Source organism: Panicum hallii, chromosome 9 (assembly GCF_002211085.1).
Source record: "Panicum hallii strain FIL2 chromosome 9, PHallii_v3.1, whole genome shotgun sequence".
In the NCBI taxonomy this organism is placed as follows: domain Eukaryota; kingdom Viridiplantae; phylum Streptophyta; class Magnoliopsida; order Poales; family Poaceae; genus Panicum; species Panicum hallii.
In genome coordinates, this window is record NC_038050.1 from 6,749,628 (window position 1) to 6,776,915 (window position 27,288).

The 27,288-nt window shown below is 47.2% G+C and overlaps 6 protein-coding genes across 6 annotated transcripts; 2 read left to right on the plus strand and 4 right to left on the minus strand.

Annotated features, from left to right (window-relative positions):
* Positions 1 to 659: 659 nt before the first annotated feature.
* Positions 660 to 1,172, minus strand: LOC112877592 (AT-hook motif nuclear-localized protein 23-like). Its single transcript, XM_025941933.1, has one exon. The coding sequence runs from the start codon at positions 1,137 to 1,139 to the stop codon at positions 660 to 662; it is 480 nt and encodes a 159-aa protein (XP_025797718.1). The 5' UTR covers positions 1,140 to 1,172.
* A 1,367-nt stretch (positions 1,173 to 2,539) lies between these two features.
* LOC112877602 (mitogen-activated protein kinase kinase 9-like) lies at positions 2,540 to 3,535 on the minus strand. The gene has a single exon (XM_025941943.1). It carries the CDS (start codon positions 3,533 to 3,535, stop codon positions 2,540 to 2,542), a length of 996 nt encoding a protein of 331 aa, XP_025797728.1.
* A 2,088-nt stretch (positions 3,536 to 5,623) lies between these two features.
* On the plus strand, positions 5,624 to 9,471 carry LOC112874666 (NADH dehydrogenase [ubiquinone] iron-sulfur protein 1, mitochondrial). The gene is made up of 5 exons (XM_025938127.1): positions 5,624 to 6,149; positions 6,436 to 6,682; positions 6,994 to 7,288; positions 7,417 to 7,791; positions 8,240 to 9,471. Exons 1-5 carry the CDS (start codon positions 5,732 to 5,734, stop codon positions 9,137 to 9,139), a joined length of 2,235 nt encoding a protein of 744 aa, XP_025793912.1. The 5' UTR covers positions 5,624 to 5,731; the 3' UTR covers positions 9,140 to 9,471.
* A 253-nt stretch (positions 9,472 to 9,724) lies between these two features.
* On the plus strand, positions 9,725 to 10,795 carry LOC112874667. The gene is made up of 2 exons (XM_025938129.1): positions 9,725 to 10,225; positions 10,376 to 10,795. Exons 1-2 carry the CDS (start codon positions 9,860 to 9,862, stop codon positions 10,547 to 10,549), a joined length of 540 nt encoding a protein of 179 aa, XP_025793914.1. The 5' UTR covers positions 9,725 to 9,859; the 3' UTR covers positions 10,550 to 10,795.
* A 287-nt stretch (positions 10,796 to 11,082) lies between these two features.
* Positions 11,083 to 20,308, minus strand: LOC112876360 (dynamin-related protein 1C). The gene is made up of 16 exons (XM_025940454.1): positions 20,049 to 20,308; positions 19,865 to 19,928; positions 19,678 to 19,782; positions 18,789 to 18,890; positions 15,338 to 15,388; positions 15,184 to 15,245; positions 14,839 to 14,929; positions 14,623 to 14,687; positions 14,348 to 14,542; positions 14,137 to 14,256; positions 13,874 to 13,944; positions 13,480 to 13,705; positions 12,855 to 12,905; positions 12,543 to 12,771; positions 11,921 to 12,060; positions 11,083 to 11,453 (listed from the first exon to the last, which is right to left on the minus strand). The coding sequence occupies exons 1-16, from the start codon at positions 20,187 to 20,189 to the stop codon at positions 11,328 to 11,330; spliced, it is 1,839 nt and encodes a 612-aa protein (XP_025796239.1). The 5' UTR covers positions 20,190 to 20,308; the 3' UTR covers positions 11,083 to 11,327.
* A 1,047-nt stretch (positions 20,309 to 21,355) lies between these two features.
* On the minus strand, positions 21,356 to 27,132 carry LOC112876520 (threonine dehydratase biosynthetic, chloroplastic). The gene is made up of 9 exons (XM_025940648.1): positions 26,600 to 27,132; positions 25,516 to 25,695; positions 25,151 to 25,420; positions 23,786 to 23,992; positions 23,142 to 23,390; positions 22,993 to 23,066; positions 22,714 to 22,831; positions 22,233 to 22,367; positions 21,356 to 21,862 (listed from the first exon to the last, which is right to left on the minus strand). Exons 1-9 carry the CDS (start codon positions 27,029 to 27,031, stop codon positions 21,710 to 21,712), a joined length of 1,818 nt encoding a protein of 605 aa, XP_025796433.1. The 5' UTR covers positions 27,032 to 27,132; the 3' UTR covers positions 21,356 to 21,709.
* Positions 27,133 to 27,288: the final 156 nt, after the last annotated feature.

Sequence of the window (27,288 nt, forward strand, 5' to 3'; positions counted from 1 at the left end):
GGCCAGGCCCAACTAAGCTGGAATTTCCAAGTCAGTCAGGCAGGCCGGTCAAGTCCTGTCGCTCTCAAGGTTTTAGGCCGGGCTCCTTGCTAAAAAAGCTAGTTGGGCCAGCCTCAGCCCAGATTTTTCCTCTCCGCTATTTCTTTATTTTCCCCCTCTAAAAATAGACTATTTCTTTCCTTTTGATAGAATAGAAGAGTTCTCCCAAATGGATGAAGGTTGTAGCTATAACTGTTTGTTTTTCGTAGAAAGACATGTACCCGTCTTGCCCATTTCACTGAAACAAACCAAATTAACGTTTTTAAGCGTGTTGAGTACATTTCATCACACACCCGTCACCACACATCGGCTCACCTACAGCATGCACCGATACCTGCGACGCCAGTGGAAAACATATACTGTACAAGTTGGAACGTACTGCAGCAAGAAAACAAGCAAGCTACTCCGCTCTGGCTAGCGAGAACACCTCAAGACGTGTGCCATGGGAGGCCGGGGAACGGCAGTCTCTTTCCAACCTTGCTAGCTTGCATTGCATCCCATTTCAAACATCTGAAAATCATCTTGTGGTTGTTGCTGTTGTGAATTTAGATTCTTTCTAGTCGATGAGATGCATGTTTCATCTATTCAATTAAAATTCAAACATCGATGAGGCCTGTAATTTAATTGATTTCCCTCGGCGTGGCGCTCGGCAAGATCTTATTGGCGCCCAGGCCCAGCTGCTGCTGCTGCTTTGGGCACACCGGCCAGCCGCGGTGTCCATGCACGGGCTCCTCCCCCTTGAGCAGCGGCAGCCTGTCCAGCGCCGCCGCGACAAACGTGGCCACCACGACTACCACCGGCCCGGCGGCCACCAGCCCCCCCGGCGCGACGGCGCCGCCCAGCACGGTCCCCCGCGGCCCTGCCAGGAACACCGCCGTCCCCGCCGAGCCGGGGCTGGGGAAAGGGAAGAAGCAGCCGGCCAGGCCAAGTATCTCCGTGGTGCCGCGGAGCACCAGCGCGGCGGGGTCCCGGAGCACGACGTCGGCGACGCGGCCGGCCGCGCCCAGCACCAGCGCGCCCCGCCGCCCGCGCCGCGCGAACGCGGAGACGCACGAGAGGACGTCGCGGCCCGGGGGCACCTCCAGGACGTGGGCGCGCATCGCGCTGGGGCACTCGTGCTGCGCGATCACCACCGGCGGCCCGCTGGGCACGGGCCTGCGCCGCGGCAGGTGGTGGTGGCCTGTCGTCGTCCTCGCCGCCGTGGTCTTCGACTTGGAGGCCATCATGCCGCCCGTGCGCACGCGGCACGTCCGATCCGACCCGTGGTGATACTGATGGACGATGAGGGTTAGTTTGTTGTTGGCTTTTAAAGGGTTTGGTGCCCAGGCAGGCAGCAGAACTAAGCAGAGGCTGTTGGTTAGCAAGGCAAATAAGCGTGACACAGTTTCCTAATATACTATTTCTAGTGGCAATAAGCTCGAACATCCTAACAAGCTCCCAACTGTCACGGTCCAGCTAACATTCCCTAATCATTTTCTAATAAGGCAGAGCACAGAAGCAGGTGTGTCATCAGTAGTTAGTTAGTGATCTTAGTATAGCAGTGTCTTTTAAATCGATCTGTATTTCATCTGACACGTGCCGGAACAGGTGTGAGAATAAATTTACTGTGGACTGATTTCCTCTTAGCAAGGTGCTCATCGATGTTTGAATTTTAGAGAAAGTGCGAGCATCTCGAGATATACATTGGTAACCGACCAGTCTTCACAAAAAATATTTCAGACAGCCTGCTAAACTCGGGCTTCGGATTTCGGCTTGCTCGACAGCGAGGTGCTTCACGAAACGAGCAGATCGTCGTGTGCAAATACGTGAGCAGTCCATGGCCATTCGCCAGGCAGTAGCTACCAGGGTTCTGCCGAATAATCCCCCATTTCCAGACCACCACCATCAGAGTCAAATCCTTTTCTCGCTGTTCTTCCTACCTTAAAGCTAGCTACTAGAGTAGAAATTCGTCCCCAGTGAACAAAATTTTTTTCTCAAAGAATTACATTTCTAGTGTAAAAAAAGTGATTAGCGAGAGTGAGTAGTGACATGAGTCCACGCATTAATGAAGATAAAACTGAACGCTGGTTCCCATGTTAGCAAGAAGGCCGAGAGAGTATGGACACTGGGCAAGTGACACTCATCTTAGTTGTTAATTCACAAGCTAATCCACGTAATGGCAAGTAGCGCAAGTCCGAAATAAAATCCAGACACACAATTCACAGTAAGCATAGAGTTTTAATAAAAAAAGGAGCATGTGCAAACTTCAGTTTGTCACTGTACAATGTTAGCGTCAGTTAGTAGGGTGCATCACTTATTTCTGTCCCTCATTTACATTTCAACCATGTGATATCTAATCCAAATCCTAACATATGTGCAACACGAGAACTAAGCTCTAATCGGGTTTAGTATGTGCAAATTTACATTAATCCTACCAAAAATTGGTCGTGTCTATGTGCGTGCCGCCGGTGATGATCGACGATGCCTCGCCCACAGGCCACAACGGCGGCGGGGACGAGAGCTAGGCCTCGGCGACGAGCTCTCGGAGCGCGCGCCTCGACCTCGTCACGTCCCTCCCGGCGACGAACGGGTGGGCAAGAAGCTCCGCGACGGACGCCCTCTTGCGGTAGTCCTTCTGCAGGCAGGCGGCGACGAAACTCCGGAGCTCCGGTGACGCGGCGCCGTCGGGTAGCGAGGGGGGCTCGCCGAAGCAGATGGCGCACATGAGTGCCGCCCAGTTCGGCTGCTGCCCGGCGGGGAGCAGCGGGTAGCGGCCCACGAGGAGCTCCAGGACGGTGACCCCAAGGCTCCACACGTCGGCGGCGCAGGGGTCGTAGTGCCCGCCGTGCGCCTCCGGGTCGAAGCGCTCCGGGCTCATGTACGCCGCGGTGCCCACGTAGGACGTGCAATGGTCGCCGGCGCGGGAGAGGACCTTGGCGATGCCGAAGTCGGCGACCTTGACCTCCCCGGCCGCGGTGGCGAGGAGGTTCGCCGGCTTGATGTCGAGGTGCACGATGCGGCGGGCGTGGAGGTAGGCCAGCCCCGACAGCGCCTGCGCCGCCACCTCCGCGAGCGCCGGCTCCGGGAACGCCCCGCCGCGGTTCTTGACGGAGTCCAGCGACCCGCCGTCCGCCAGCTCGAGGAGCAGCGCGACGTCGCCCGACGCGGCCGGCAGGACGGAGTGGCAGCGGACGACGAACGGCGAGGCGGTGCGGCCTAGGATGTCCGCCTCGGCGGCGTCGCCCTGGTGCAGGACCTTGAGCGCGTAAAGCGCGCCCGTCTCGCGGTGGCACACCTTGTACACGGTGCCGCCGTTCCCGCGGCCCAGGACGGCGAGCCGGTCGAAGTCGGCGAGACGGAACTGGCTCGACCGGGCCAGCGGGGTCGACGACGCGGACGGCGGCGGCGCGAGCGGAGGGTTGGCGTGCCGGAAGGCCGGCTCCTGGACGGCGGGGCGGGACGGGACGTTGAGCGAGAGGTGCAGCGGCGGAAGCCTCTTCTCTCTTGCTAGAGCCATGCGTGATACGCTTAACCAAGTGTTATGTGGCTAATAACTACAGGTAATAAGTGATTAGTGTGCTATGCTACTCAGCTAACTGCTTTGGGTTGGAGACTTGGAGTATTGGATCACAAGCTGGCTGCTTATTTATACATGTGCAATTGTAAGTCACCTGTCACTGTATGGGTTGCTTTCAGTCAATCACACTCAGATTATGATGTGTAATTCTCTTTCTTATTTTTTATTTTTCCCCTTTTCCGAATGAGATCTAGAAGGTGATTCTTCCATCAAACCGTGCCTGCACTTGTTCTGGGGAGGCTGTAGTTGAAAAGAGCCTGATCCCTGAATCTTCGTGGACTCTGGTTCAAACAGGACTACAGGAGATGGCCACGGCAGCTAGGGTTCGCTTGTGAGGGCTCTTACCGGGAATATTTCCCATGGTATATAAATATAATAAAACCGTCACTTGCTTAATTAATCAGCAGAGGGGTGTAGCTGCCGCCCGTCAGAGATTAACAACAATTTCCGGAGGAGTGACGTGTGAGAACGTGACACGAAATGCTTGTAACTGCGGCAGAAAAGTATTGGGGTGTACCGGCGCCAGTTGGCATGTTAGGCGTTAATTAGAACAAAAAGGTGCTAGAGGTGAGAGCTCAGTATGTGCGTGCGTGGAGATGGCCATGTCAACACCGACGGGTCAGCAAGCTAGCGGCGGCTCTTGCAGGACCTGCCTACCGTGCATACCGGCGGCGGCGTCTTTAGTTGAAAGAAATGTTGCGCGACGTGTGTGATCGGCCGTGCCCCAGGTTAGACTGCCACGAGACGCCGTGGCACTTCAGGCGCGCGACCATTGTTTGGGAGCAGCTTATCAGCGCCTGCTGTTCAAAATTCGTCAGTTAAAAAAGAGAGCGCGTTAAAAAGTTGCTCGTGGATTATGAGTTGTTAACTTTCCAGGAAGTTGGAACAAACCGTGTCCAAAGGACGAAAGAAATCGGAAGGTATAAATAAGCTCTTTCCTGGGAGCTCGCAACTGCAAAAAGGACGGACATCAATTCAAAGATATACGTGGTGACTAGTAAAGGGTCTAAGAATTTAGCGCATCTATTATAATGACCAGGCTTGAAAAGAACCACGAGAGAATTCATATATCTGCTTATTTAAAATTCATGATTTTTTTTACCGCCCCTGTATAGTATGCACCCAATGTACGATGCAGATATGCTAGATTCAGCTAATGTTGGACTGCAGTACTGCACCAAATAAGTTCAACCTACCATCAAAACAATTTCAGGATATTTAGTAAAAGAAACTTGCATGGTTGCACTGTCGGATGTGGTTTTGTTAAAAAAAAAAAGGATAATACACCCTACACACCATCTCTTTCTGGTCTGTTCAATCCCATTCATACACTTGTTTGAAGTATGTGCGTTGAGCCGTCGACCAACGGCATTAAGTAGTGAGCTCTCACCAATATTGCTTTTGGACTAATTTTAAAAAGAACACAAATAAAAATGTAATTAGTCGAAGGATCATACTCATCCGAACGTATGACACGCTTGTCAGTTTATCTCGGATGGTCTCGAAATGAAAATCTTAAACACTTGGCAAAGCTCACGAAATGTGAATGAAACTGTCGGAAGTGGATAAGTCCAGACAACATCTGTAAGGCCCAAATCCATTGCAGCTATGGATGTCAAATGTTAGGCCCAACTAACTACAGAATTTAGGCCTATCCCTTTCAAATCCCTGGAGCTGACCTTACCAAATCCGGCCCATTTCTTCCGGCGTTGACAGCGTTTCATACACCCATGGACCACGCGCACTCTGGCCTTCTTCTTCCCTGCCTCGTGCCAGACTGCCAGCTGCCGGCCTTGCCGCACCACGGGAGACGGGACCAAGCCATTTCCTGCCCATCGTCCATGCACCGAGTCCATCCAAGGTCTCGATCCAACGCCTCAGCGAAATACAGAGCCCACGCGCCCCTTCCACCACCACAAAAGGATCCTTTCACTGCGCGCGGGCCCCGCAGACCGGGCCCAGACGTCATTCTCTCAGGGATCTCGAAACCTCGTGTGCTCGTAGCAGCGGCTACCTCTCTCCGGAGACAACCCCATCCCTCGCACCACTCTCCCTAGGCTGAGGGCTCCTCCCCTTTTCTGTCTCCCTACCATCTCCGCGCGATCCCATCGCCTCGCCGCCGCCGCCGCCGCCGCCATGGCGTTCCTCGCGAGGGCGCTCCGCCAGTCAAATTCGCGCCTGTCGTCGCGCTGCCCCGCCGTGGCCGCGTCCTGCCGCTGGATCTCCCCGACCGCCGCCGCGGGATCGCCGGAGGCTGGCGCGGCGGTGGCGCCGGCCGACCCGGAGCTGCCGCCGCCGCGGGAGCCCGTGGGGGGCGCCCGAGTGGAGCTCCCGCCCAACCCGGAGGACGCGCTCGAGGTGTTCGTGGACGGGCACGCGGTGCGGATCCCCAAGGGGTTCACCGTGCTCCAGGCCTGCGAGGTCGCCGGCGTCGACATACCGCGCTTCTGCTACCACAGCCGACTCTCCATCGCCGGGAACTGCCGCATGTGCCTCGTCGAGGTCGAGAAATCGCCCAAGCCCGTCGCCTCCTGCGCCATGCCCGCGCTCCCAGGTCAGCCACAGCCACCCATGTGCGCTCGTCGCATTTCCTTGTTCCTGCGTATTGTTTTGAGATGGAAAACTGGCTCGTGTTGATCTGCTTCTTTGGTCCATTACCTAGTGTTGTATGCCTCAAATGCTCAGATCCAATCAGTTCCTTGGCGTCTCAGCAATTTAGGGTTATGAGTAGATTTGCTTGTTTGGTTCCCCATGTCATTGGAAATGGTTGGAGAAACTAGAGACCTCAACCTTGATTTAGTGGATTTTGGAGTACTCAATGATCACTCTTGCTGGATTAGGGATGAAGATTAAGACAAACACTCCAGTCGCGAAGAAGGCGAGGGAGGGTGTCATGGAGTTCCTGCTGATGAACCATCCACTTGACTGCCCAATCTGCGATCAGGGTGGGGAGTGCGACCTCCAGGATCAGTCTATGGCATTTGGTGCTGACCGTGGTCGGTTCACTGAGATGAAGCGGTCAGTTGTGGACAAGAATTTGGGTCCCTTGGTTAAGACAGTGATGACCCGTTGCATCCAATGTACAAGGTGATGCTTTTTTTTTTTTTGCTTCGTGGTAATATCTATTAGCATTGCTTCAGGTGGTTTCATGGCTATCCTGTTTGTCTATGTTGTGTTTTCTGCAATCACTTCATTCTTGACTCACTATATACAGAATTAGGAACTGATCACATCAACTTTAAAATATTTTCAACCTCTTGAGCCCAGCATTGTATCTGATTTATTCATGCTTCAATCTACTGGTTTCTTAATTTGCGTTGTAGAAAATTGTTCTAGCTACTTGTGCAAGCTCTGCACCTTTGCTGAGATGTATTGCTATTTTCCTTTTAATGTTGCAGGTGTGTCAGGTTTGCTACTGAGGTTGCTGGTGTTCAAGACCTTGGTATGTTAGGTCGTGGCAGTGGTGAAGAAATTGGAACATATGTTGAGAAACTTATGACAAGTGAACTATCTGGAAATGTTATTGATATCTGCCCTGTTGGGGCTCTTACATCCAAGCCATTTGCATTTAAAGCTCGGAACTGGGAGCTGAAGGGCACCGAGACTATTGATGTTACTGATGCGGTAGGGTCAAACATAAGAGTTGACAGCAGAGGTCCTGAAGTTATGCGTATTGTTCCACGTCTCAATGAGGTTTGATTATTCCCCACTTCTCTTACAATTTTGACTCCTTTGTTTTTGTTTTGTTGGCGATAGTAGTGTAGCTTTTTTTGAGAAAATAAAGATTATGTTTAGTTAACATCACTTCCTGTTCCTTGCAGGACATCAATGAGGAATGGATATCTGACAAAACGCGGTTTTGTTATGATGGTCTGAAGAGGCAAAGATTAAATGACCCTATGATCCGTGGTCCTGATGGCAGGTTTAAGGCCGTGACATGGCGTGATGCTCTTGCAGTTGTTGCTGAGGTTTTGCGTCAAGTTAAGCCAGAAGAAATTACTGGAGTTGCTGGAAAACTTTCTGATGCAGAATCCATGATGGCTCTGAAAGATTTTGTCAACAGAATGGGTTCAGATAAGGTCCTCTGCGAGGGAAATGGTCCAAATCCTCCAGCAGATCTGCGATCAAACTATCTAATGAATACAGGCATTGCTGGGCTTGAAAAGGCTGATGTCTTCCTTTTGGTTGGCACTCAGGTAGGATTCTCCTCGCTGTGCTCATGGCTAATATGTAGTACCATTTTCTTGATTTATTTGCGTTCTCTGAAACACCACCATTATATTGTATGATCACTCAATCGTGTGGTGTCGGCATGCTTTTGCGATAGCTATGTGGTGCATATGAATTAAAATGCAGTTGATATTCTAGAAACAAAAGTTATTGTTGATTTCAGTTTTCTTCAATCTTCAAGCATATGGAGACACCATTACTATAATTATCTGTCAGGAAAGGTTATAAATTGATCTGGTGCGGCCCAAAAAAAATCTTTTGTACATGTAATAGTCCATATTTGAAGTGCCATGTTTGTTCTATTGTAACTTTTTGTCTCCTCCTTATGCCTCCTTTTAGTCATGTCTTGCCGATATGCAGTCTATTGTGAATCTAATGTTATAATGACACAACCCTCTTTGTGCCATGGAACAGCCAAGAGTGGAGGCAGCGATTGTTAATGCTAGGATTCGGAAGACCGTTAGAGCAACACAAGCAAAGGTGGGGTATATCGGCCCTCCAGCTGACTTTAACTATGACCATGAGCATCTTGGCACAGGACCACAGACCCTTGTTGAGATTGCAGAGGGTCGGCATCCTTTCTGCTCGGTACTGCAATCTGCCAAAAACCCTGTCATCATCGCTGGAGCTGGATTATTTGAACGGGAGGACCAAGATGCCCTATTCTCAACGATTGAGACTGTAGCCAAGAAGTTCAATGTGACGAGACCAGACTGGAATGGCCTTAATGTCCTACTGCTCCATGCTGCGCAGGCTGCAGCTCTTGATCTTGGCCTTGTTGCTAATCCTGCTGAGAGCATCAAGTCAGCAAAGTTCTTGTACCTGATGGGAGCTGATGATATAAGTCTAGATAAGCTTCCAGAAGATGCATTTGTTGTTTATCAGGGACACCATGGTGACAAGGCTGTCTATAGGGCCAATGTTATTCTGCCATCTTCAGCATTCAGTGAGAAGGAAGGTACCTATGAGAACACCGAAGGTTGCACCCAGTGGACCATCCCAGCTGTTCCTACAGTTGGCGATGCTAGGGATGATTGGAAGATCATCCGTGCTCTTTCTGAGGTTGCTGGGGTTCAATTGCCTTACGGCAGTCTGTCAGCTGTGAGGGACCGGATCAGCACGGTTGCACCTAATCTCATTCACGTAGATGAGAAGGAACCATGCACAATTTCTCCTGAGGTGAAGCCGCCAGTAAAGCAACAAGTGAGCTCAACCCCATTCAAAACCGTCATTGAGAACTTCTATATGACTGATGCAATCACACGAGCTTCAAAGATAATGGCCCAATGCAGTGCGACCTTGTTGAAGAAGTGAGGTCTGCTGTCCTTCAAGCTAATCATCGGTGAAGAGCATCTTAGTTCCCTTTTTTCTTTGCTACGAGTATCACCACCCGTTGCTTGCTTGGTTGGGAGGTTGGTGTATAATTTGGACTGCCTCTAGATTTTCAGAGCAGCAAAACTTGATCAGTGCATTTCTGTGTCGTGTATGAGAAGCAGAGCATACTCAATAAGCTTGTTGTCCTTTTGTATCATGCAACGGCTACAAGCAATGATTTTGCCTTTTTCAGATTTGCTCCTTCCGCTTGGTTGTGAATGCTGCTTATGTAAGCTGGCAAAATAAATTGTTGCTAGGTTAACTTGTTAAAATGGTTTAGCGTAAATTGATTACCATGCTTACTTTGCCAAATTTTACTGGTCCGTTCAAAGACTTGTCTTTCACCTGTTATCATTTGGTATGTCAAGCTGGCCTTATAATTAAAATACCTTTTGCGTTTTCTAACAATAATTCACAGCTTTTACCTTTTACCCTGGTTGCAATGTGTCTTGGAGAACGTAAAATTTCTTCACGTGGGTTTGCTACCCAAGACCATTCTAGAACTTATCATGTACTATGGCACTGGCACTACGCCTTGAATTTTAGCCGCTACTCGCGTCTCCGCATCAAGGCTGCAAGAACCAGGAAACGACCAGTAGAGAGCGCTCGAACCGCGCCTTATCCAACTGCCAGCTCGCTCGCTCCACACCCCACCCGGCAATGGTGCTCCACTGCGCCGCCGCACCGACCGTCTCTCCGCCCGCCGCCAGACCCTGCCGCCTCCACCACGGCGCCTGCGGAGCTGCTTTTTCGCTCCCGCACCTGGCCGCAGCCCCGGCGCGCGCTCTCGGTCTCGGGCACCTGCCCCGCCTCCTCGTCGGCGCCGGCGACGCGCGCGCGGACAGAGCCGTCTTCCGCGTGAGGCGGCGGGTGCGGTACGAGGAGGACGAGGATGAGGACGACGAGGAGTGGGGGCACAACGAGGACGTCGCGAGGATGGAGCGATACACCGAGGACGCGCGCGACCAGGCGCTGCTGGTGAAGGCCCGGGTCGACGACGAGGTGGAGGTCGTGCTCGTCTTCAAGGTACCGAGCCCAGGATGGGCAATGCCGTGGTCGCACGGCGGCAGCAATGCGCCGCCGCCGCCGGGTGCTAGTTTTCCTTCGCAGGCTGTGGTTGTCGTCAAGATGCTTTGATTCTGCCTGTTGCTTATACGTGATCGCACTGTGTCGCAGGGCTTCTCGTCGAGCTTGAGCGGGGGAACGGCGGCGGATCCGTCGAGGAGCATCCTGCCGGAGAGGGCGATCATACAGTCAGTGGACGTGGTGAAGGGGCCGTTTGACCCCAACAACATCGAGTACCTGGAGAAGGGGGTGGAATGGGACGACTTCAAGAGCCGCCTCCAATAGCAAGAAATTGTCATTGTAATTTTGTATGCCGCTGTATCAGTTAATCGAAGGAAAACATTATCTACAAAAGGCACCGTAGGCTAGTGATTACAGGAGCCTCGCTCCAGTGATGAGTTCAACTCCCCGTGATTTTAGTAGTAGGCGATGTTTCCATCAACAGTAAAGCACCTGCAGTGACTTCATTATTCTTGAGAATATCATTCTCGAGAATTTGCCGGTTTAGAAAATTGAGAATTTGCCGATTCAGTTTCTAAAGATACTCAAGGATTTGCCGACTCAATTTCCAATCTCCAAACATGTTTATAGGATAGAATTTACCGATTCAATCTCCAAAGATGCTTATAAGGATAGGGATAGAATTTACCGATTCAATATCCAAAGATGTTTATAAGGATAGAATTTACGTTCATGTATTGATGAGTGTGCGTGCTATCTAAGTTATGCTGTGTAATCAAAAAATATGATCCTCGCCTGTCCTTTTCAACTGTTGTTCAATTGCCATGCATCAAAAAGATCGGCCGAGGCAGTACAAATGTAAAATCAACAAAAGAATATATCTATACTCGATGGGACCCTACAGATCAGGTCATCCATAATCATAGAAAAGGCCAAGACGGCCGATGAAGAATGTCTGACAAGCGGAAGAACACTCGCGTTTGAAAATCGTGTACAAAACCCCCCAAATAAACTCAGATATGAAAAGAATCGAGCATTCTACAGCAGTCACACGTGCCGCGGTTATACATTCTATGTTCCAGCTGTGGCTGCCACTAGCCGATCATTTCCATGCGACCGAGTCGATCTCGTTCCTTGCTGATTTGTACAGCTCTAGCCTCTTTACCAAGGCATCCCTCTTCTCCATCAAAGCGGGATCCTCATCCAACATCGCGCTGAGCTGTTTCTTCTGTATCATGAAAAGCAAAGCGAATGAGGGAACAATAACCTTATTCATTGTCCAAATTATTTGAATAACTTGCGGCCCATAGATTTGGAGTAATCTGGAATATTTAAAAATCTTCCAAGAATCATTGCTAACACGAAATGGTCTGGACAAGATTAACAAAAAGTAAGGAGGGAACAGAACGGTACTATCAGGTTCTCTGAACCCTGTGAGCAAGAACAAGGATCAGTAAGAACAAGTTCACAAGCTACACGAGAAACCAGGGGTGACAGATCAAATTCAACGAAACCGATGTTTTAGAAAAAAAATTATAGTGAGCTTACAAAACAATAAAATGAAGAATAATAAACAGTAGTACAGTACAGACCAACCCTTTCCTTTCAGTCAGTTAAATTGTGATTAAACTACAAACACACGCACCTATCTTCTAATTGCGTGCAAAACAATATAATTAGTCCAAGTAAACATACCTCCTTGCTTCCCACATGCGCGTAGAAACGGTTAAGCAAATTTCTTTTTGCCTCTTTCACTTGACAATGTACAATGGCTTTCGGAATTGTGTTCCTCAACGTCTCACAGACCATGTTAATGTAAGATGACACATTCGATCCTGACAAAAAAATAAAACAACAATAAAGCCATAATTAGCGGCACATCATAATGGACTCTATTCACATGGTTATTATCACTGGCGGTGAATATCAACACAAAGCATGCAACTAATGCAGAAACTACACCAAAGCAAGAGCATTAACAAAGGATCATGGCCCTACAATAATGTGTTCACAGTTTATGCAAAGAAAAAAATAAATGCAAAATGCCACAGATTGCTCACTAGCTAATAACCTATAATATAATATTCCACCATGCACTGGAGGCATAAAAGTATATAAACCAACTGGTATGGCACCGTGGCTGTCTGGTTAAGGGCTACAGTATTCAATCAGCCTACCATGATTATGTCAACCTAGTAAAGACTTCCTATAATTTAATCTTGAGCTTCTTATGCTGTATATATGTTTAAAAATGGTTGTGCATTTTTGTAAATCAGATGTCCTTTTTTCACAAAGAGAGCAAGGAAGGTGAATTTACCGATTCTTCTGAGATGATTGTCCTGATACCTATCACTCACTGGAGTGTTCTTATCAGCTGCTTTCTCTGGTTCAGTAGGAAGTTTACGGAAAAATTCTACTGTTAGGTAGCTGGCTTCCATCTCAACTAGACGAAGAACAGTCTTCCGACCGTCCTCACGGAATCTTTCCAGGCTTTCATTTGCAGCAGCAGCTATGTCCGATTGAAGTGTTGGGAATCGCTTCAACTCCTGTGATATCCAATATTGTGATGAATCAGTAAGAAGAAACAGTAAGACAAAAGGAGAAAGGAAGGAACAAAGGAGAGACTAACCTCTGTTGCTGCAATCGATCTCCGAACAAGCTCCTTCAAGACCAAATGGACCTGCAAATACGAGAACATCATTAACCGCATATAGTAAGCAAGATCCTGTGAAATATGGCTTAAATGCAATTCAAGTGACCAACAAAACATGAGTATCGGATCATCCTTCATCCAGCAAAAGCTTGAAAAGTTCAATTTAGTGGTAAGTACAGAACATCCTTCCTTCACATTTTAGAATGTCCCTGACAAGATAAGCTTTTCTGCTATAACATATAGAGGGGCATGACTTCCATCATTCATTGGGATGTCCCTAGGTTAGTGTCACGGTAATAGTGCGCACATCATATGATTTTAGCAGGTCAATGAACCTTTGATTTCAGCTCTATTTTTGATGATTACAAGAGCCGTATAGTATTTCCCAACTTTTCCCATTTGCCTCTCTAATAACAGTACAATATCCAAGCTTATCCCAGCAGACAGCAGTACATGCAAGCCCATAAATTTAACAGCTGCATAATATAAAATGTAAACACGCATGTAGGATACGAGATTTATTCACATACTTATGCAACAACTATTGAAACATGAACTAAAACATATTAAAAGGAGCCATGCGTCAACAGAGAAGTCATACCGCATCAACAGAAGCTTCAGCTGGACCCTTAAAGTAGCTTAGAGAACTATCTATAAGCCTTCTGTATCCTTGCTCAGGGGCAATCAAGTGGGGCTGGTAACCATCAGCCTCTGAAATAACTTTCCGAACATTTTGCATTGAAAGATGCCGGTCAAATGGAAGCTTTTTCAGTGCTGCAGGTAACTGGTTGTCAAAGACACCATAAATCCGATCTCCACCTGGCCGACTGAAAAAAAAGGGAACTAATGATTAAGTGTAAATTATCAAAAGCAATCCCTAAAAAATGCTTTTACTATCTTACAATACATATAACTATGACAATTTGTCAACATATATTGGCAACAATTATGGAAGGCGCAAGCACATTAGTGAAAAGGTCAGTTGAATATCTTACCCGCCATCTAAGTGCTCTTTGAAAACACGATCAAATGCACGACACATATCCAATATCGTGTACAATTGAGCCTGCAGATTATGCGAACTTTATGAGAGAAGAAAAGACAACATAAATAAGGTTTAGAAATATATAATGCAGTGGTTTTTTACTCATCCCTGCAAAACTAAACAATGCAGGTTGCTGCACAAACTACCAAGAATGCCTATGCTTAACACAGCAACCTAAAAAACATCAAAAAAGCAAAATACAGTTATCCTTACCCCAGCATCACCACCAATTGGTCTACCAAGTTTATCCAACTGGGCTTCTATTTCATCAATTGTTTTGTTAATCATGGCTATAATACTTGGAATTTTCGCTCTGATCACAGCCTCTAAATGCTGCATAAAGAAATGGAAATACATCAGCAGTCAGGATATGCAATTCAAAAGTTTATGGTCGAAGCATACCACAGCAGAAAAATACCCTCACCTGTGACAGAAGCTTGGCAAGATACTCTGCACCCATTTTATGTGCCAAGTGTCCATATTCAGGACTGCTCTCAAAGTATTCTTTTTCTTTGCGTCTTGCTGAGAGCATGTCAACATTCTTGTTGATATCAGCTTGTGAGCGGTTGACAATTCCCACCCAGGGGTGTTGTAAACGATACTGCCTCCCTTCAAGTACCTAGGATGACACGGAAAGAGGAAATTTTTTAGTGATATGTACATGGAGCATGCATTAAGAAAAACTGAAAAGTGTCATACATCAACAGCATTGGTACCCTTGTCCATCAAATCAAGCTTTGTTAAGACTCCAAAAGTCCTGTCACCTTAAGATGTTAAGAAAAAAAAAGGATGTTAATATATATGATTGGAATAGCACAGATAAATAGGTAGGCTAACAAAATGATTTATCGATAATCCTATCTAATGGAAAGTGAGATGTCAAATCGCAGGGATTGTTTTTTTCAAAAACTGCACCTGAAGGATCAACATCCCTAGCTAGCTTGATGGCGTCCGATGTTGCTATATCTTGATTAGCTGGGGAGATGGCCAAGATGATGCAATTTGGCTGAAATATCCAGACAAAAAAGAACATGAGTAAAGAAAAGGTTTTAAACAACGTGATCAAAACATCTTTAGCAACAGGTAATATAGATAGATGATCTAGATATATAACTAGAGGGAAAAATATTATCTATAAATTTATAATGCCCAGATCAGGAGGAAAAGTGCCACAGAAGATTCATTGAAGTACAAGTAACTCAAGAAAACATCACATTGTAGTAAGTATCCAGTAACAGAGATACAGATGCTTTTCTTTACCTTGTCAACATAAGATCGAACCATGTTTTCAATATCTTGAACAATAGATTCTGCTTGCCCCTCTGTAGTAAAATGTTCCAGGTGTCAAAAGTTAAATAAAAGAAGGGTACAGTAACCAAAAACAGAGCAACTAAATCATCAATTGTGGCATTACCTACAGCGACCTTTGTCAGTCCAGGGAGATCAATAAGTGTCAAGTTAACAACTGCAAACAGAAGTATGGCAAATTAAACTATATACAGTTCAAGGATTAGGAACATAAATGTACTCACTGCATATAAAACTTCAAATAACATAGAAAAGCTTGTGCACCGAGAATGTACAAGTTACAGTTTTTTGTTACTTGTGCTTCAGGAACAGGAACCAGAAAGAACCTCAAGTCTACATATGTGGCTATTACTGTGATTGAACCTTGAATAGAAGACCGGGCACACTGAAAGGCCCTTGTTTGGTTTTGGTAATTGATGGACAACTTAGGTGGACTAATAAGTGTTTATGTTGAGATACACAGGAGATTAGTCCACACAAAGACACTAGTATGAGCAACATGTGCCATGGAGGAGAAATGGCTAAGGGTTGATGCTATGCTCATATAGTGTGATCGAGGAGCTCATTGCATATGAGACATAACATGGAGTTATGTGACCAAAATGGAGAAGATCAAGACAAGGCTTGGCTTGATGGACCGGTTGTAATGGAGAAGGGCAAGTCAAGGCTTTGAAGCGAGGGACCGCGAGGCGGTGAAGCTTGGGCAAGATTTGGCGCCGATGGACCGAGGCAACGGTGAAGAGCGAGCAAGGTCAAGATCGATGGACCAAAGAGGTCATGTGATGATATGGAGTGGATCATATCATTCAAGGAAGATCAAGCCAAGTCTTGACTCATGAAGATGATCAAAAGGCTTGATGGAATCTGGTGCTTGTGTGGCATCAATATTTGGGAAAATGAAATGAAATGCGCAAGACAAAGGTATGACTTGTAGGGCATTTCATTTCACCGGTCAAAGGTTGTGTAGAGAAGTGCATGACCGGATTTAGGATAGATGGCCGTACTATCAAGAGGGGCAAACTTGTTTGCATATCGGTCATCTAGTGCCACTTGAGCGATCTAACATTGCGATGTTGCTAGGATCGAGTGGCGTGGTGAGATCAAGTGAAAATCCTTTGAAAATGATTGTGAAATGCTAACACACATGCACATGGTTTTGTTCACGTGGTGGTGTTGGCACATTTGCAAAGGAGAAAGAGTTGGAGTTGATGTTGATCAAATTTGGGAAGCAAGAAAGGTTTTTCGGTTTTCTCCGGAAATTAGGTTGTCTCTTGGAGTGGAATACTGCTTTGATCCATTATGTTTTGGACCAAGTATTCAGTTGGATTATGTTGCCCTCTGAATTAGCTTTCCATAGAGTCCAAGATCACCTAATTTGGACATCGGAGCTAAGAGTTATGGCCGTTTTACCGAGGTACATTTCTGCTGGAAATAGACCTGCGGACGGTCCGCCCATGGGGGGCGGACGGTCCGCCGTTATCCCGGATGAGCTCTAACATAGCCATTTTTTGGCTCTGTTGGTGGTCCAAAATGAACTGCGGACCGTCCGTCGACGGACGGTCCGCCATTAAAAGCTGAAACGGGCGCAGATTCTTGGTAGTTCTATCTTGGGTGTCCAAAATGAACTGCGGACCGTCCGGTCCTTGGGGGCGGACGGTCCGCCTCCTACTGAAAATTCTGGGACAGAAACACTACGGTTTCTGTGTGTGCTCATTTTTTGAACTGCGGACAGTCCGCCCATGGGGTGCGGACAGTCCGCCGGTCACTTCCAGATTTAGTCAGAGATGTTTGCAAATCGGTTGGTTCGAAGTTTTGAACCGCGGACAGTCCGCCCCAGGGGCGCGGACAGTCCGCCGGGGCTCTAACGGTCGACTCTGACACATAATAATTGCTGTTCTAGCCGTTGGTTTTGAATGGCGGACGGTCCGGTTTTTGTGAGGCGGACAGTCCGCGAAATCTCTATTTTCTCGGGATTTGAGTGTAACGGCTAGTTTGGGGCCTCCCTCTATAAATAGAGGGTGTGGCCAGCCATTTGAGGGGGCTGAGCACCTTGGGACTTGGTGTCCATGTGTGAGAGTGCTTGAGAGCCCTCTACTCACTCTAACTTGATAGTGATCATCCAATTGAGTGAGAGAGCGATTCTAGTGCGATTGCTTTGAGAGATTGCATCGAGTGGCACTAGGTGATCGTGTTGCAAGCCGGTGTGCTTGTTACTCTTGGAGGTTGCCACCTCCTAGACGGCTTGGTGGGAAGAGGCTCCGTTGAAGCCCGCAAGAAGATTGTGTGGTGCTCCGGAGAAGAGATTGTGAGGGTTATTGTGCTCACCCCGTGGGAGCCGCGAAGAGCAACTCTAGTTGAGCGAGACGTGAAGAGCAACAAGTGGTTCGTCCGGATCATGTGCTAGAGCTCGGTGTGAGCACTCCACGTGGGAGAGTGTGACTTGAGAGTCACCACTAGCAAGAGGATCGGCGGCAACCTTGGAGCTTGTCTCAACGGGGATTAGCTTGGTGGCAACCAAGTGAACCTCGGGATAAAAATCACCGTGTCAATCTTGTCTACTCTTCTCGGTGGTTTGCATTCTCCAAATCACAAGCCTTGTATTTACATTCATATATATCTTGTGCTTGTGTAGTTGCTCTCTAGTGTTTAGTTAGTTTGTATAGCTTGCTAATCATCTTCTTGCTTGTGTAGCTAGAAGTAGAGATCATAGTGTAACTAGTTAGCTTGTGTAGTTTAATTAGTTGCTCTTGCTTAGATTGTGTAGCTAAGCAAGTTGAGCTCTTGAGTTTGTATTGTGTATCCTTGTCCTTGAGCATCTAGTGAGCTTAGGTTTGGCTTTGTGCTATTGCCCATTAGAATTGTGTAGGAGCTCCCCTTGTTTGTATAGTACTAGTGCTTAGACTTGTGTGGCTTGGCATTAGAATTGTTAGGAGAGCTCTTACTAGCTTGGCACTCCATTTGCTTTGTGTAGGATCTTTTTGGAAGTGCCTTAGAGTCATAGTTAGAGGGGTGAAGTCTTGGCTAAGCGAATAGTTTCGATTCCGCATAAGTTTCGGTTAGCCGGCGCAATTAGTTTTAGAAAGGACTATTCACCCCCCCCTCTAGTCCGCCATCTCGATCCTACACACACTACTATTAACAATCTCGACAAATAAAAATCAGAGTAATTTAATCTTAAAATCCTAATACATATAAGATTTCAAGTGTTCTTTATCATTAGGTCCTGAGTAAAGTTAAATCATAAAATCTTAATGCACAGATGAGTCATAATATTACTATCTCAAGCCATTGCTCTGAACTGACTTCTGTGCACAGGTGTTCCCAAAAGAAGAAGCAACAAGCACAAACTAAACTATTTCAGTGTAGACTATTGCCTATGCCAATTCACATGAAAACCTACAATGTTTAAAGGTTTTACCGGAGGAGCAAAGTCAATAAAATCTTAAACTAGAGATTAGTTGGATCTAAGACCAATGTGGCAATGTTGGAAAGTCCAAATTCACCAGGTTTACCATGCATCAATACTATCAAAAATCAGAAAAAGAACCAACACTTACCATGTGGTGAATATATACTCAAATGGATGGGAACGTTTGAAATAGCCTTAGTTTTCCCAGTTATGCGATCTGTTTCATCAGCAATCTCTTTCCTCACAGCAGCTGCAATTATATGGAAATGTAAAAATAGTTCAACTAAATCCAGCAAATATACAAACACAGAGAGAATAGTTCAATAACAAATGCAATTTGACTTCTCATTAATAAAATATTGATATAGATGGATATAATAACTATCAGAATGCCATTCTAGACAATAGAAAATAGCCCAGAAATCGATAACTGGAATAAATAAAACTGCAAGCAAATATATCGAGGATCCATCAATGAACCAGTTCACTGTTATTCCTTTCACACCTGACATTCTCACTTTTAAAATACAGTGAATAGTTTTTTTGTGGCATCTGCTAGAAACTCAGTGTAAGGTTAAAAGGAGATAAAACGAATGCATACCAATTTATGGAAAGCAAAGCAACTAAGGGTGAAAGTATGGTAAAACTACAAAAATTTTATGATTTATATGCACTGCAAATATTTCCTAAATATGTTGTAGCATACATCACATTGGTTGTCCTGGTCAATGTAGTACAATAGTTTTAATTGGCAACTCCTAATATGCCCTGTTGCTCTCAAATATTATGACATGCTAGTGATTAGTCGAAGCACGTAACAGTAAATGGCACCATACATTGTTTAACTCTGTGGTATCAATTTCATTCAATTTTGGTTACACAGATGATGCAATTTATATCTATCTTATTTGAGCATAATTGAAATGAACCTTCCCAACAGGCAGACAGGCATCTTAGTATATCACTAACTCTAACAATTAGAAGTGCATAAAACAAGCGAATTGCTGTGATGAATAAACGCAAACCGGTAGCCTTACCAAAGTCGGTGAACCGCTTCCTCGGGGCGTGGAGGAACTCGGCGTACTCGTGCCCACCATCCGTCTTGTGCAGCTGCAGCACTAGAGGTCGCCTCGTCACAATACCTAATCAAAACCCAAATTAAATCCTCAACGCCCAAGCCTGTCCATATCAAACAGCACGCGCGCGATCTAGCCACGGCATTACCAGATCCACGAGGCAGGAAGTCCCTCCCCACTATGCTCTCGAGCACCGACGACTTCCCGGAACTCTGGAGGCATCATCAGGCGAGAGAAAAACGCAAACCAAACCGTGAGCGAGCGCACTGGCTAGATCTGGGACGGGGGCGAGCGGATCTGGAAGCGATGCAGCAGGCTGCGGCGGCGCGTACCTGCCCGCCGACGACAGCGACGGAAGGGAGCGCCTCCCAGAGCGAGCCTTCGCCGCCGGCGCCGCCGCCGTGGTCACCGAGGACGGTGCACGCGCGCTGGATCCGGTTCACCAGCCCGATCAGGCTCCCCATGGTCGCCATCCTGGGCGCGGCCGCAAGCGATGGTCCGCCGGCGGCTCTGCGTCAGGCTGCGGCGGTTCGTCGGCGGCGGCGAGCAGCGGGAGGCGGTGGGATCTAACGAGTGGGGAGAGCGGAGAGAACCGCAGCGACAGATTTTAAAAGTGAACCTGTAGTTTTGCTTGCGAGGTGGTGGTGGCGGTCGGCACGCGGGAGGATGGGTTTGCGTGGACACGGCGTTCGAGCGCCGGTGCGGGTGAGCTGAGCCTCTGCAGGTGGGGATACGAAAACAGTGGGGTCATGATGGCAGTGACGGAGTTTGTTCGACGGATGGCCGCCCGTCCAGTTGGTATGGACGTTTGAACGCGCGGAGGACGTGCGGGTTGGATGGCGTCGAATGGACCGGCGCTATGGTCTATGGATCGGGAACCGTTGGATCTCAGCTGGCTTGGCGTGGGGTCAATTTGTCGGAGAGCTGATTTCCTGGTGCAGCGTCACGCTTCAGCAACAGGCCAACAGCTACGCTAAAAAAAGGTTTAAAAAATAAACAGCTATTTATTTTCAAAAAAATAAACAGCTATTCTCAACGTTTAGAAAAAAAAAAACCAGCTACGCTCAAGCCTGGAGGGTGGAGCGGTGACGTCACGTTCGATTTGCAGCCAACTTGCAAATTTGTTTCGAGTTCTATGAAAATTTAGAACTATAGAAAGCTGATGGAATTATTGGAAAATGCCAGGAAATGTGACTGTGCGTGCCACACACATGGCACATGTAAGCGACTCCTGCAGTCGAGCTTAACCACCACGCACCAATTGACCATCCAACGACCTCTCCCCCGCACCGTTTCAGTTAACCGCTGCAACAGTAATCGCAACACAACATACACATCCATCCAAGCGTCCCAACTCCCAACAGAACAGTAGACCACACATTCTCAAATTCGCACCACATAATTCACATCCCCGCAGATAAGGTTTCATCAAACCTGGCAATAGGTTCCACCAGAAACATTTTAATTTACTTGAGAACTGTAATGCAAAAGATACACCCAGAGTTAGGACGTCACAAAACTGCTAACAACATAGGGGAGGTTTAATATGTCAGCATATTTTCCAGCTTGTTATACAAAACTTTGTCAAAGTTTCCCAATGTTGTTTCAAAACTCAATATAGCGAAGAGATAGAATGGTATACACTTTATAGAACTGATGCAGCTCGGATCTCAATTACATAATTATTATCAGATATTTGGTTACATATTTATTATCATTATTTGAGAAATATTAGGTGACTTGCACCAATAATTGAGACCACAAAGCAAAATACAGAATTACAGATGCACAACAGATACGCTACACAGTCTAACAAGCTAACAAAGGCCAAACCAGCACTACATAAATAGGTATGACGATGGCTTTACTCCAACAGAAGCAGCAAGGTGTGCCTTCCACAGTTAAACATTGGAGTTGAATATTCCTTGCAAAGTCTCACCAATTTATGGGGGCAAAGGAAAATAGCCATGCATTCATCATGTGCCCAACGACATTAAATGTTCGGATCACGCAACAGCAGCCGGTATATCTCATTGTTGTGCTCTGACATGTACTCGTACCCAAGACTGTCAGCACGACTCTCAAATTCATCAAAGTCTTTCGGTGCCACTTGTATGCCAACTAATACATTTGCTCCAGCTTCACCCTGCACAAGAGAATTAGGTGATGAAATGTAAATAGCTACAGCGCTTTTTGGTGGTCTGCATTGTTTACTAACATTCATACAAGCAATATACACATCCCAGAACTTCAGTATGGCATATACTTTTTTCTCAAGTTCAGAATGAAAGAGGCATTAGCCTACCCCAACTTGCTTGGGACAAAAGGCTAAGTTGTAGTTGTTAGTTGTCAGAATGAAAGAGGCATATAATCATTTGAAGAGCAGGGATTTTTTAATCATGTTCTGGCTTCATGGAATGGAAGTAACAAAAAGATCAAAGTTTCAAATTATGAGATTGCATAGATATACACATTGTAGGAAGGGTACAGACAATGAGGCAAGACTGATCACATACCTGTCCACGGTAATGGAAAAGGCTGATATTCCAACGAGGACTGAATGCATCCAAAAATTTCATGAGGGCCCCAGGCCTTTCTGGAAAAATGAACCGGTAAACAAGTTCATCCTTTACTTCTGATCTACCTCCAATCTGAAAATTGATACCGTGGAATCACTAATAAGATAGCAGGACATTTGCATGAAAAATGCCCCTAAGGGAACTAAAACAATTTTGACAATTCAAAACCTTGGCAGTGTACTAAATTAACCTACAAAATGTCAGCTTCAATCTACATTTTTAAGATAATCATTTGTAAAATAGACATCCTCACAGTCACAGGTTGCAAAAAACATACTAGCCTGATAGATATCTTAATGGGTGTAAATGCATATCCATTGCCATAATAAAACTATAAATAGACTCATTTACAAATTACAACTGATCCCTTTGAAAAGTAATGTGCTAATAGCTATTGAGTGTGACAGATGCAACTTACAAAGTATCTAAGGTGGTCTTTTGCTAAATCGTTGTCAGTAAGGTTAACAGTCCTCAGTTTCGCAGATTCCATTCGATTCACCATTGCTCCAAGCTCGTTGTCTGTGTAGATGCCAACACTGTAACAAATATCAATCTAAGTATCTAAGGTCATTGTTGTATATACTTAAAAAAAGATCAGGCAATAAACTTAAAAAAATGTACATCTTAGTCAAGGATAAGAACATTGGCAATTTGATATGGATGAATAATAATAATAAGTGTCCAACTTTATAAGTACCTGTAAAGAACAAGGGCATCTTTAGTATTAGAATCATATCTGTATTTAAATTCAGTAATATTCATCCGGCCAACCTGCAGAATGAGAAGTCACAAGAAAGGAAATTGATTTTAACTAAAACATGTTGGCATTACTATCAGAGGGTATACCAATTCTGCAAATTGCTTGAAGCTCCCCTGCTCCTCTGGTAGAAATGTAGCTAGAACTGCTTCACGTTTTCGACCAACATCAGCAAGTTCAGTTACTAGTCTAAGTCGGTCAAAGTTCATATTTGCTCCACTAGTTATGACAACCACAGTTTCTCCCTTCAAGTTATAGTATTTGCAGTAGGCTTCAGCCCCTGCCAGTGCAAGGGCTCCAGCAGGTTCAAGGATACTTCTTTTCTCCTCAAACATATCCTGCACACATGAAAAAATATACATTTCAGTACCATCGATGTACTAAGTGCAGAATGCAAGTATAATGCAGTGTATATGATGAAAAAGGACAATATGAATACGAAAAGATTGGAACACAATAAGCAGTTTGTTCATAAATATTTATGCATTATATTTCTGTATCCATACCAACAGAACACTAGACAGTGTTCTGATTTCCAACGATGTTATGGTTTACGCTGACCGACCACTACAGCAGAGAATACAAATGGAACAAATTACGATCTTTTTCTTGAGCATTGTATCCAGAATTACAGAGCTTCAAGTGAGTTGAGACTATGAAATATAACAGTATTCAGTTAAACACCCATTTAAAGCATTAATGAATGGCAGACGAATATATGTATAGTTCTTACCTTTATAGAAGCACAAATAGCATCTCGACTGACCATAACAATGCCATCTACTAGTTCTCTGCACAGGCGAAATGTTTCCTCCCCTACCGTTTTGACTGCTACACCATCTGCGAAACCACCAACGTGCTCTAACATGACCCTCTTGCCATGATACAAGGACAATGCCATTGCATTTGCATCTGAGGGTTCTACTCCAATTATTTTCACCTGTACAAAAGAAATGATGCCAAAGCATACCAAAAAATATCAGCCTGAATAGAAATCAGTGTAAGATAGATGTACTGGGTTCAATTGTGAAAAGGATTACAGTACAAGATTGATTCAACATGAAACAATTCAACTACACAAATGCACTTAAATATCAAGTCTGAATCTCCATGATGGCATGTAAGCATGTGTTTGGTTGGAGGGTCCAACTGGGTCAGGACGGGTTCGACCTAGTTGGACCTGCGATTGGTTGCAATCCTATGTGGGTTGGGTCCAACCCACATGGGAATATTCCCATCAGATGCGGGTTGGATTGGTCCCTCCAAAACGAAGGGACCATCCCGACCCACTTGGACGCCGTTCTGCTCCGTCTCGCGAGGCAGGCGAAGCAGGGGTGAGCGGCACGCAGGGCGCGGGCGTGGGCAGGAGGCAGGGCCGTGGCGGCGCGCCCGCGGGCAAGGAGGAGGCGGCGGCCGGCGAGGAGGTGGAGCAGCTCCGGCGCAGGGCGTGGGCAGCGGCGGTGGCCGAGTGCGGCGGGAGCCTACGGCGGGCATAGGCCGGCGTAAGGGTAGCGGCGGTGGCCGAGCGCGGTGGGAGCCCGCGGCGGGTGGAGGCCGGAGCAGGGGCAGCAGCGGGCGGGAGCAGGAGCAGGAGCAGGAGCAGCGGCGGGTGGAGGCTGGAGCAGGGGCAGCAGCGGGCGTGGGCGCGGGCAGACGCTGGCCGCGGCCGGTGCGGGTGCGGGAGCAGACGGTGCAGGCGTGCTAGGGACGGCGTGGGTGCGCGAAGATGAGCAGGGGGTGGTGCAGGCGAGCTCAGGCGGCGGCAGGGAGGACGGCGGAGGCGAGCTGGGGGAGAAGATAAGGTGTAGAGGAAAAAAAATAAAATTAACAGAGGATGACATGTGGGGTCCATATTTTACTGTTGCTAACGGTGTGAAATAGACATCCATTCCATCCCTATAAATCCCTCCAACCAAACAAAGAACTGGGTTGGACCCATCCCTCTAACCAAACACTATGTGGGTTGAACCTGGGTTGAATCCAACCCAAAAACTAGGATGGACCCAACCCATCTCCGAAACCAAACACATGCCAAAGAAACTCGTTGTCTTGAACAAATGATTATTTTTCTAAAGAAATGGTACAGTGGAAAACTGACCTCTGGGCGAACCCGTTTCACATAGGCAGCAATTCCAGCGATTAATCCACCACCTCCCACAGGTACAAATATTGCATGCAGTGGACCTTGCAGTTGCCTAACAATTTCCATGCCGACAGTTCCTTGTCCAGTGATAACATCAGGATGGTCAAATGGAGGTATGAACGTGCGACCTTCCTGCTCACATCGTAGTTTTGCATATGACTGAGCTTCATCGTACGAGTCCCCCTCGAGGACTACCGTTGCACCCAATCTCTCCACTGATTTCCACTGGAATTGAGGTGTTAAGTTTATTGTTCAGTGAGCATTAAGTAGAATAAATCATGAAAGGGAAGCCTTAAGTTTGGCATGAAAAGATCAGAAACCTTGATTTCTGGAGTTGTCACCGGCATGACGATGACGGCATCACATCCCAGTCTCTGAGCAGAAAGAGCGACTCCCTGGGCATGGTTTCCGGCAGAGGAGCAGATGACACCCCTCTCCAACTGCTCAGGAGAGAGTTTTGCCATCATATTATATGCTCCCCGCAACTTGAATGAGAATACCTATAACCAAGCAAACAAAATTTGAGAAAGAAAAGAAAGAAAGCATAGAAGTGGAATGGTACTTTTCAGTGAACTTGAAATTTACCACATAGAAACACTAAATACAGTCAAGCAAAAAAAAAATACTATGTGCAAAAATATTTAGGAACTGTACTATGTATGAAACGTGTGTATGGCAAACAGATAGGGAGATTATCTTTGATACATGTATAGGATTCCTTCTCAAAAGGTATATGCACATAAGGTTTCGTCACTATGGGTTATGCTATTGATAATAACACAGAAAATCAAATATAGCAGACCAATTAGGCAATTACAAACTTCCCAGACCCTAAATCATGCTGCAGCCCACAAGCATAGCATGTTAAGCTCAAAAAGTGAATTTCAAAGAAATTAAACTCCCGTAAACTTGTGGAATCAAGTTTCAGAGACTCTGTCAACTTAAAAAAAACAGCCACCTCAAGATTTCATCACTAAAAAATCAACCGATAATTAACAAAGTCAAAAGTACAAAATATCCTGAAACGTCTACTCTCCTCGGAGAAAGCGTGACAAGAACGTATCAAAGACGGTGGAAAATTGAAGGGAATGTCTAAGTACCTGTCCAGGCACCAAGAGAATCCATGAGATTCTATCAACCCGAACATCCTATAAAAACCCGCAGAACCATAACACGACGCTACCGAGGTAAACCCCCAAAAGTCCCAGCGTTATCAAAATATTCCATTGAACTAGGTTATGGATGAGTGCAAAATGGATCCCCAGACATAAGTAGCGGCTATTCGGCTAAAGCTTCTTTGGGAATAAAAACGCGTAAGTAGCCGCGCCCGTGAACACAAGAAACCAACCCAAAAAAAAGGTGGCGGGATAAGCAAACGGAAAGCTGGGCGTCGTCGTGGAATACCGGCTGCAGGTCCTCGCGCTTGATCCAGAGGTTGACCCCGAGGCGGTCGGATAGCTTGGTGGCGAGCTGCAGCGGCGACTCGATTGCCACGTCGTACACCTTGGACGACAGCACGCTGGTCAGGTACTCCATCGCGCCGGGACCTCCATCCCCAGCCGCGCCGCCGTCCCCACCGAACCCCTCCCCGTCCGCGCCCGCGCCGCGCTCCCGGAACCCCGCCACGAGGCGCCCGCTCTCCCTCTGCAGCGACTCCGGCACCACCCGCACCATCGGCGCCGGCGGCGGCGCCGGGGCGGCCGCGAGCGCCGCCGCCTCCGCGGGCGTCGTCGCCGCGGCGCTGACGGCCACGCGGGAGGGCCTGCGTTCGTCGCGGCGGAGGGGGGAGGCCGCGGGGAAGGCGGCCGAGGCCGACGCGGTGGCGGCGGCCGCCATGGTGGTGGTGCCCTCGCGGAATTCCTGATTTGTTTTTTTTTCCTCTCGCTGGGCGCGCGGGGGCGGGGCCGGGCCGGGTGAAGCGGGATGCGTCGTCGCGAGTCGCGGGGGGGGCGGGCGATATGCATATGATGTGGCGCGGAGGAGGACGTGGGTCGTGGGGTGGTCGGGTGGAGGGCGGGGCCCGCGCGGGATCGTGGGGCGTCAGCGTCAAGGATCCCCGCACCCGTCCGCGCGCGCGCGGCCCTGGCTTCCTT